The 11,076-nt window shown below is 37.3% G+C and overlaps 1 protein-coding gene across 1 annotated transcript; it reads left to right on the top strand.

The window, feature by feature from the left end:
• Positions 1-2,679: 2,679 nt before the first annotated feature.
• Positions 2,680-11,072, top strand: LOC118755299 (integumentary mucin C.1-like; the record flags this gene model as incomplete). The annotated part of the gene is made up of 4 exons (XM_036490145.1): positions 2,680-2,726; positions 8,947-10,448; positions 10,516-10,662; positions 10,725-11,072. Coding segments are annotated over exons 1-4 (2,044 nt in total), but the record flags the coding sequence as incomplete, so codon positions are not given.
• Between the last annotated feature and the right edge of the window lie 4 nt (positions 11,073-11,076).

Below are 11,076 nucleotides of genomic sequence, written 5' to 3'. Positions count from 1 at the left end.
CTTTTTGGTATGTTTTATTTTTTTGCTTTTGTTTTTATGTTTATAATTTTTCTACCAATTACGAATGTAGACTGTTTTATTTTTTTTTTGTATTTTGCATTTTTTTTTTGTTTTTAATTTTATATTTTTAACGACTTACAAATTTATGCTTTGCTTTTTGATTTTCATTTCTTGTTATTTTGTTTGTGTTTTTTTTAATATTTTTATTTTTTACCAATAACGAATCAGGCTTCACTTCTTTATTTCTTTTTGTATTTTCAATTTTTTTGTTTATTTTTATTTTTAATTTTTTTACCAATTACGAATTTAGAATTCTCTTTTGAATATTTTTTTGTATTCTATTTGTTTTTGTTTTTCCTTATTTGTTTTTATTTTTTTATTTTTTAAGTGTTGCTATATGCCAAAAATTCTGACGGCGTCAAATCAAATCAAATCAAATACTTCATTGTACTTCATTGGAAGAAATTCTCAACATAATTGTAGTAGGAAGCTTAAAAGTTGCGGAATTCGTGGCACTTTTTTAGAAAAAAAATTTCAGCAAAATCGATCTTCGGAAATCTAAAATATTGAATACTAAAAAATTGGAGATTTTATAGAAATACGCTTTTGAAAATATTTTCTATATTATATTCCAAAGGTGCTTTCGAACTGAAAAATGGTCTAAAAATTACCCATTTTTCGCAAAGTTATGGATAGTTAAAAAAAAAATTGTTCTTAAATCAAGGAGCCCTCTCATTTCATACTATAAAAAAAAATTACGAAAAAAATCGAATATGCAAAAAGCCAAATGGTATTTGATTCGGGCTGGAAAGTCTCAAGTGTGTACATTAGGGTGGTTCCATAATGTACGAAGCAAATTTTTACATCGCACAGGGGTCAAAGTTCAGATTACCCTATGAAGACGTCTTAACCGAATCCAATTGGGACCAAAATTTATATGTGATATCTGTGACCGTGGTATTACCGATTGAGGGGGTGAGACTGAAAAGGGTCGTTCATTTGATTTTTAAGTACCACCCCAATGCACATATATGTATGTATGTATGTGTGTGTACGAGTATTGTGACACCCTTCATTACAAAAACGCACCGCATAAAATGAATGCAATTAAAATACTTTTCTGCATACTTACGCAGGTATGCAAATTATTTAAATACATACATACATATCTAATTGTCTCTACTTTTAAATGCATACAAGTTTACTTTACATATTTTTTCCGAGGAACTACTGAACGAATGTTGAAGGCATCCGTACATACACTCATACAAGAACACACATTTGCACATTTGTGTATATTCAAGCAAAAGTGCAAACAAGCACATATATTCCGCAATCACTTGCACTTTCAGCCTTCACTATGCCTATGAAGAAGTACTAACTGCAGGGTAGTACAAACAAACAAACAAACAAAAACTGTTGATGCTGTTTTTATTCCTACATATTTACATTTGGCGTCAAGCTCCAGAGGCTATACGACACGTTGTTGTAGCTTTTGGTATCCAAGTTGATTTTGCCTGTTCTTGCTTTTATTTATTTATGTATGTAGGACGTTTTTTTGCTGCTGCTGCCTGCTGCCTGCTGCCGCTTCAGAAAGTTGAAGTTGTCTACCTTTGTAATGTTTTTTCAAGCGAATGTTAAAATCTTGTCGTAAGAAATAAAAAAAACAACAAAAAATTTATAACGAAATATTTATTGCATAGGGAAAAAGACTGGTTGGTTGGTTGGTATGTTGGCTGTATGACAGTCAGAAATAAAAAGCCATAAATATCAATACGATTACGATTACGTGCGCGCAAAGTCGAATGGCGTTGTGGCGGAATGTACATATATATGTACATAGTACCAAAGCATTAACACACCAAAAACCCATACACACACAAACACACGCAGATTACCTACCCTCCATATGCCTGGGCGCAGGCAATCAGCCACTCAGCAAACAGCTTACAGCTTACAATGCAATCCAATCGTTGGTTTGTCTGTCATCTGCCCTCGCTGCGGTCCGCCGATTCTACTGCGCTCGATTACACTGCACTGTGCGGCGCTGCGCTGCCCCATTTTCCTGCCAATATTCCATAATAACCAGTGTGCGATAACAACCGTAAACGGCGCAAGACTCTTGCTTGCCTTTGGTTGGTGTGCAGCAGTAGCCGATGTCAGGCAGGTACACATAAGTAGCCGCCGCTAAGCGAGCAAAAGAGCTTTAAACCCGTAAAAACAACTGCACATTGAAATGGGTTAATTTCGATATTTTTTTTTTTTATAAGCTTTTTTTTCTTTTAGTATTTCTTTTTATTTTTGTTATAGTACACCGGTTATTTCTTAGGGAGCGAAAGGGTGGCTGTGGAGTCCGAGCTGCTGCTGCTGCCACATTACAAGAGTCCGCCGCATGGCAGCGGCAATCGTTGGCAACCAAGCGTTGAACCGGTTTTGTTGCGGCTGCTGTGGTAATGGTCGCGCGGGCGTGTTTGGCGACGGCAGCCATATAGCGCTGGATTGAAAATAGATTGCTATTGCCTGTTTGTGCCGTGCCGTCTTGGGCCCGTAATAGTGAAGAAGTGAGGAATATTTAGTAGCGCATTTGAAACAAGTTCCCGGCATGTTTTGTTCACTTCACTTTTTAACGTACTTTCGCTGCGGTTTTGCTCGCATACACAAGCAAATCTTAGATACTAGATGCTTATTGATCTATACATTGACTACGATTTACATCTCAAGCAAAAGTAAATATAAAAAAAAAAAATTTGGAAAAAATAACTAGCGCTCTGCTGACTTGGCCCGAACTGCTTAAGCATCTTGGCAGTTTGCCTTGAGCTTTGTTGCTTTGTTGCCATCTACATACATATGTCTCTTGGCATTTCAATGTGCAACAACAATAACAGCAAAAATGCAGCACAAAGGCAAGTGAAAAAATGCAAACAATAACAAAAACAAAGCGAAAAAATCCCAAGCGCAAAGTAGACAGATTTGCAATATATTGATATGTGCATGCGATAGCCACACACATGCGCACACACACCACATACCCGTGTTTCTTTATTTCTTCAGACTTGCTTCAATGCATTGTCGCTGCTACATAGCTTGATTGCATATCGCATCAGCCAAGCGTTCGACCTCAGCGATTCGCATCGGATCACTTTAACTATTGGCGCATTGTTCGATGTGCATGATTATTTCGTCCGTCCATGATATATATGTAGTATGTGCTTGTGTTTTTTTGGGGCTTGGTAAAGCATCTGTCGCTCATTGAACTATGCAGTGCATGATGTGGAAAAGCATGACTTTGCACTCGCAGGTATAAGTGTATGCGTGTATGTACCATCATGTAACTGTATCACGGCATATTTGCGCATGCGCACAGTACCGTTGCTGGCACTTACCGACAGGTACTAGTATGTACATTAGGGCAGGTTGATTTTTTTTTTTTTTAAATCGTATAGCAAAAACGTAAACTACATAAAATTCTCCGAAGAAACCATGTATCTAAAATAAAATCCTAATCCGCGCCTCTCGACTTGAAAATTTATATGGCCGCCTTTGCCAAAAAAAATAAATGTTAGAAAAAATAGAAATCGAATTTTCTGAATAAAATTGTTTAGTAAGGTAGTTCTATTTTTTTGAATTATTCTTTGTTTTATGCAAAACGCAGTTTAGGTGAAACGTGTTCGAACTATTTTTTATATAGAACGCAAATCAGAGGAGATGCAAATTGGGGTTCAACTGCTTTTTTGATAATTGAATATTTTGATTAGTCTCAAAATAAAACCTGTATTGCATAAACTATAATATAATATAATAAAACATAATATATTTCAAAAAAATAAAATAATTTCAGCGAAAAAAGAGGAAAAAAATTTTCAAGTCGAGAGGCGCAGATTAAGGTTTGATTTTAGACCCATGGTTTCTTCAGAGAATTTTCCTAGAATGTAATGTAGATTACGTTTTTGCTATACGATTTTTAATTTTTTTTCATCCATGCAAATCAACCCGCCCTAATGTACATACTCCCCTTAGTTGTAGCAGTGCTGGTAGATGGCGAGTAAGAAAATGTCTTATTTACTTAGGTTCAACTGTTCCCTATTGCATTGACTGGAAGCAAGTCAAGTAGGACATCGATTTTAAAGTTCCACTAGCTAACGACATTTAGAAATCATCCAAAATGCTTCTTAACCCTGACGGTCCTCGGCCCAAGATGTTTTTAGCCTCCCATATAAAGCTTAAAGATTCCTGGTAGGCGAATTCATAACCTCAAGGGTGGAAGAACTGAAACAATGCAGTCTTAGTTTGGCTAATTCTGGACAATCACACGGTAATCCATCTCTGTGGAAAGACCAGTCCAGTGAATGTGAGAGCGCAGGTGATTATAGCCCGTTGGGTAGCCAATTAGCAACTTGATGTTGGCTCTGTTCAAGAGATTTTAATCTTTCCCGGCAAAAAGATAAGCAAAAGTCTGGCCTGTCTAACGCCCCCTACCTTTCCCCAGTACTTACTAAGTTCTGAGTTTGCCCACGCTTCGATTATGAGCCTCGATGAGAAACTACTGAGACCAAACAAACTGGTTATGGCCCTACAAGTAGGATCCCGCGTTCAGTCTGGCATAAATTGCGATTGCTAGTACTTCGGCTTGAAGGACCCACCGGTACCAGTTGCAATAAAAATCTTGATGCCAAGTCCGCTCCTGCTGCTCCGATTTAGATGAAATTTTCATTAGTTTGTTAATATTCCATATAAAAAAAAAACCAACAGCAAATACAACTGCCACAAATAAGAAAAGATAGCAGAGAGAAGGTCCACATATAAAAAAAGACAACAACAAATAGAAGCAGAGAGTTGCCACCTGCTTGAAAAGTTTCGGTTAATTAAATTTGTAAAAAAAATTTATTACAATTTGGATATCGAATAAATGAGGTTTAAGAATGCTTAATGGAAAATATTTTGGAAACGGGTTGCCTTATTTTAATAACTTTAATTCGATTAAATAACATATTACAATACGGTTATAAACCGAGAGATGCTTAAGAAAGCTTGATTTCAAAAAAAAATTTGAAGAGCGTTGTAATCTCTTTGATAAATGAAGTATTTAATAAGTTAGTCAAAGTAAGGTGGTTTCAGAAAGCTTAGTTTGGAAAATGTTTTTAAAGAGGATTGCCCCCTGATTGAAAAATTGTATTCAATTAAATTAGTAAGATAAATGAAATATTACAGTTTTAGCATCAAGCGAAGTTATTTAGGAAATCTTTGTTTTAAAAAGGGTTTCATTAGCGTTATCACCAATCTAAAAAGTTAAGACCAAAACGAAAGGTATTTGAAAAACCTTTGGTGGAAATTACAAAAATTTACACATTCTTAGATACGGATATTTATAAAAAGGGTTGCCACTGATATTAATTTTTATACTGAGGGTTTGAGTAGTAGAATTGAAATAAAAATTTTGAAATATTTACGAAACGAAAAATATTGAAAAAAAGCTACACACACAAACGTAAGAAACAACTAATAAAAACTTTAAAAATATTAAAATATCAGGTGAAAGGTTTTTAAGAATTTCTCAATTCTTTGGTTCTGTAATATTTTATAATTTTCGTTACAAGGCCAGGGAAAAGATATGCTAATATCGGTCGGCGAAGTTAATAAAATGAGCGACGAGCTACGTTAGATGAACCCACACTGCTTGCCGGCAAGCGATCGAAAATGATAAAAGTCGTACTGGTATGTCCAAATTACATTCGAAAGCGACTGAAAATGGACAAAAAGTGGATAGATGTACACTTAAAAAAACCATATACATATGTACATATGTACATTCACCTCTGATGTTCATACAAACTTAACTGTTATTTATAGATTTTAAATTTTTGATCAAAAGTTATCGTTATTTTGCGTTTTAAAAAAAGGAGGAGGTTATCAGTTCGTCAGAATATTTATTTATTTATTTTTCTTAACGGAAATGTGGTATCTAAAGGGAAGTTCCATAATAATTTAGTTTACTTTCTGAGCATATGAACGATACTTGGCTATATGAAGCTATTGGAAACGGGGAGGATTCCACATTAATTTGGTTTAGTTCCGACGATTGAATCATGGGCATGATAAGGGAACAGAACGAATTACATACTGTTTTTTTATTATGTGAGCATTGAAGTCGGTTTTTTTTTGCCTAAAAATTACTTGTTTTCTATTATACATTTATCTTTTTAAATTTTTATGATATTACAAAACTAAATCTGAAAATAACGATTATGTTATGACCGAAAGAATTAAAATTTAAATTTAATGGGTATTTTCGATCGAAATATAATACAATAACGGTTAAATTTGATCGGCAATTTGTAAATCCAATTTTAACAGTTAAATTATGATTTCTTATAAAGAACATAACCGTTTCGGTACCTATAAAATCAAGCGTTTTAAGCATAACTCAAACCCATCGTTTTTGACCTAATTTCAACGAACGATTTGCCAACGGTTAGCACAGACCTAAAGAGTGCGATTATTCCAAAAAAACCGATTTTCGAGTTACTCGAAAAATTGCAATTTGAAAAAACCCGGTTCCCTACTTTGACCTTAAGAAAAAACCGTATAAACCGGTTTTCTTTTACATAGTTTTCATACAGTGTTGGTATGAAGCCAAGGCCAAAAATTACAACAAAACTATTAACAGTAAATATAGCTTTTATTTAGAAAAGAGCAAAGCAAAATAAGTTCAGAGTTTCTATTTTAGATCAAAAGTAAAAAAAAAAAATTAAAAATCAGTGGAAAATTCAGGTTTAGTTATATTTCAACATTAAATTATTGGATTTTTTTTTTACTTTTTCGGATTTGAATATGTGGTTTATTATATTCTCTTTCTCTGTGACTACCGCAAAATAAATACGTGAATTTCGAAGTTCTTAACACATCTGTGAGTACGAATTTCCAACCACCCATTATCAACATCTTTCTGATGTCCAAGAAAGCTTTTTGGTACGCTTATAGATTTGTGCTTTGCTTAGGTTAGTCAAGGAGTTTGGAAATAAAAGTAAACAAAATTACATTTTTTATATAAAACATACCACCTGAGCTTTCTGACCAAATGGCAATATTGTCAAGAATCTTCGAAAAAAAATTTTTTGGGATTGCATCAAGCAGTTGTTTTTTTTTTTTAGAAAATCAGCACGGCGAACAGTGGTATTTCGGCGGAAAATATAAAATTTTTTGAATATTAAAGTTTTACATTTGAATGGTTCAGCCTAAGAAGGTGATATTTTAATAAGGAAAACTTTTTATAACTTTGTACGAAATTGGCAGTTTTATACAAAATAAGAGCAACAAAAGTGAGAAAAATCTTATTCAACTAAAATTGATAGAGATTTTTTTTCACTTAGGCATGTGTTTTTCATGGAACTTTTGTTTTTATTGTTTTTTTTTGTTTTTGTAGATTCATATGAAAATGTAGTACTAGTACTAGAAAAAAATAGAGAAAAAATCAGGGCAATCAACCAAATATTTTAATAAATATAAGCAGACAAAAATGACACTTTATAAATGCTAACTTTGACACTTTTGATGGACGAAAACTATATTTTTTTCGTTTCCTTCGCCTTCTTGTGATAAAAAAATTAAAGACCGGAATGTTTTCTATCGACTTCTGAAAAACAAATTATGGGTGGTATGCTTTGAAATAAACCGATTACGCCAAATTTTTGAGGGTTCACATATAATGTTATTACAAACATATGAACAAAATATCGGAGTCATATATTCATTCATGTGCTTTTAAGGGCATGTTAAGACATTTTTGAGGTTAGGTTTGTATGGGAAGTATGCTTTAAAACAAATCGATTACGTGTATTTTTTTGGAGTTCATATAAAACGTTATTAAAAATATATGGATAAAATTTCGGACTCATATATTCATCGGTGCACTTTTTATGGCATTTGGAAAAGTTTTTGAGGTTAGGTTTATATGGGTGGTATGCTTTGAAATAAATCTATCACGCCAATTTTTCGTTTTTTCTTGATTTATGTGCATAAATGTTACATACGGGAAATTAAGGTTCTACCTCGATTCCTTCAAATTTTTTCCAAAAAATGTATGGGGCTGTATCACTGTGTGGCGTCGGCATAAATGAAATGTTGAGGCTCGTGTTGTTGTTTTTTTTTTTTTGTAAAAAACGCTGTAATGTAAAGGTTTATCCTATCTGAGTATATTCTATTAACTAGAAAGCTTTTCACGAAGTCGCAGGTTTTCTTTCCCTTCTATTTGCAAGCTCAATGGAGTATATGGGTTACAAAAAGTAAACAAATTCATGCTTACATATGTATGTATGTGCAAGTATATATTAGAATTGTATTGCCATATGTGTATACATATATGTATTTGTATTTGTGCATAATAAAACGATTATATAATGAGTCTGATGATTTGTTATTCCCAACGGTAGTCGTGGCTAACCACTCGCTCTTTAGCAAAGAAAATCAATTACCACATAATCCACTTGTCCAGTCTCAAACTTTCAAGGTTATACGAGTATGTAGCATATTATAATTAACTAAAAAACATTTTATGTATCCAGTTTCCTACCTGGAATCTCTTGAGCACCTTCACTTTCTGATGCTAAATACTGTCGTACACACCCATACATACATACATATGCACGTACATACATATGTATGTATAATGAGCTAATAACCAGTCATGCGACAGCGAACAACATTCCTCTGCAACACTTGCCAATAATAATTTCAGTTTTATGTGCAAGACTACACTGTACATACATATGTAAATATTATGAGAGCATAACCGGTTAACTCATCATGTTGCGCTTACTTTGCCGCCACCATTACTTCAACTAATTTATACATATGTCCTTCTACACGATTATGCAAAATTTACGTAAACATTTTTTTATGCTGTCTGTCAACTGAAATATTTAATTACAACCATTTCCCTTGTCCTTGCAGCCAATTGATATGCTGTCTGGCGTTGCTGGCCAAGGCGCAAAACTCCATCGAACAACTGGCGGTCGAGCGGTCGGGTGAATTGCATTTTGAGACTTCACACAAACGTCCCGATGGAAAAGAATTCCAAACATCACACAAAATTCCCAGACATTCTTTCTTACCAGATTCTGATCTGGGTGCAATGAATTTGCTGCCGACAAAAGAACGCCCAGAATTAAATCCCGTTTTGAGTGCGCTCATCAATGAGGATGTCATGAAGAGTATCGAGGCTAAACGTGCCATTGAAAAGGAGGAGCTCGAGCAAGTTAAGGCTGAGATAGATGCCGCACGCAAGCAGGAGGAGGAACGAAGAGCAGCCGAAAGCGCCATCGATGCCACTTATGTTATGTTGACCACAGCTGCGCCTGCTACAAACGATGACCTCGATGAAGAAATAAATGTTGGTTTCGTCGATCAGGCCATTAACTTGGATGCTGCCGGTTCGGAAAATAGCAAAAAATCGCGCATCGAAATTAAGAAGGGACCAAATGGTCAGGACTATGAATACGAATATGTGTACTATTACGAAGACGAGGAGGACGCCAAGCCGTCGGAATCGCCGGCTAAGGCTGAATCAACTGAACGCGGCAAGTCGCGTTACAGCAATATCGAACGCACCACAGCGGCGCCAACTGGCAATAGTCTCGTGAGCAACAAGGCAAAGGGTCGCTCATCAAGCATAGCCGACAACGCCGGCGACGACGTCGAAGTCGAACGGCTGCCTGCCAATACACGTTTCCCCAGCCGCGGCAAGAACGTTGATGCACAACCGACGCCCGCCTTAGATTCGCTTGAGAACGCAGCGGAGAGGAAGAAAATCAGCGTCAAGCGACCAAGCTTGGAACTGGTTGACAGCGCAACCTTCAACACGGACGAAAAGCAAGTGAAGGGCATTCGAAACAGTGACACCGAAACCAAATCGGCAATCGCCATTGAACAAGAACAAGCAGCCGCCGCAGCAGCACAGGCAGCTGAGAAGAAAGAGGCCGAGGAAAAGCAGCGACGTCAGCCGACTATCGGTAGCGCTGAGGAAAGTGCGACTGGCAAGGATGTGGCGGACGAGGATGTTGAGCAAACAACTTTATCAATGGAGAAGGCCGCTTTAGACTTGTACGCGATTTTAGCGAATGAAAACTTTAACATAGACATGACCACGGATGCGGATACGGAGGTAACGACGGTGCTGCCAGACTCCACAAACCCCGACGAAGCGGCAATGACCACTTTGGTCGACGAAGAGCCCAGCTCAACTACAACTACCACAACAACAACTACCACAGAGGCGACTACCACAACAACCACCACCACTACAACTACACCGGCACCAACGCTGTTTGGCGGCAAACGTGCCGGCTTGAATTCATCCGGACGTAATCGCTTTAAGTTGAACAAGGGTGGCAAAAGCGAAGCAACTACGACGACAACTACAGAAGCGCCATCGGAGCCACCTAAAACTGGCAAGAGTAAGTAGTGGGGCACTGTGTGGGGGTAAAAAATTTCGAACCTACATTAATAATATTCCATTCACAGATCGCTTCTCTCGTCCATCGATTGGCGGACGCGCGCGTCCAGGCGCACGCACCACAACTGCAGCGCCCGCGCCAGCGGAAGAGGAAGGGGAAGTAGCTGCGCCGAAAGAAGTTAAGCCCGTGAGCTCAGGTTTCGGACGTGGCAGGCGTAAGTACAGCTCGCCTGGCGATGCCATAAATTTTACTAATAATTTCAACATTTTTGCACAGCACGCAATCGCTTCAACATACGCAGCACAACAACTACAGAAAAACCCGCTAGCGCCGATGGTGAGGAGAGCAACGAAGAAGCTGTATCCAGCACGACAGCGCGTTCACTGCGCGGTGGACGCCCAACATTGGGGCTGCGCGGTCGCAGTCGCACCACAACCGTCAGACCCGCCGCCGCCGATGAAGAACACAAAGATGAGGAGGCTGCCGCGAGTGCTGCCGAAGAAAAGCCCGCGCCAGTTAAGCCAGCATCACGCTTTGCGCGTCCAGGTGCCAATCGGCTGTTGCCACGTGGTAAGCTCGCGCGTACCACTGAAGCGCCAGCAGCTGATGATTCGGCAGCGGATAGCAG

The sequence above is a fragment of the Rhagoletis pomonella genome, unplaced genomic scaffold (assembly GCF_013731165.1).
Source record: "Rhagoletis pomonella isolate Grant_MI unplaced genomic scaffold, Rhpom_1.0 Rhpom_scaffold_05839, whole genome shotgun sequence".
NCBI classification, from domain to species: Eukaryota; Metazoa; Arthropoda; class Insecta; order Diptera; family Tephritidae; genus Rhagoletis; species Rhagoletis pomonella.
This window is presented reverse-complemented; position numbering and strand designations above follow the sequence as displayed.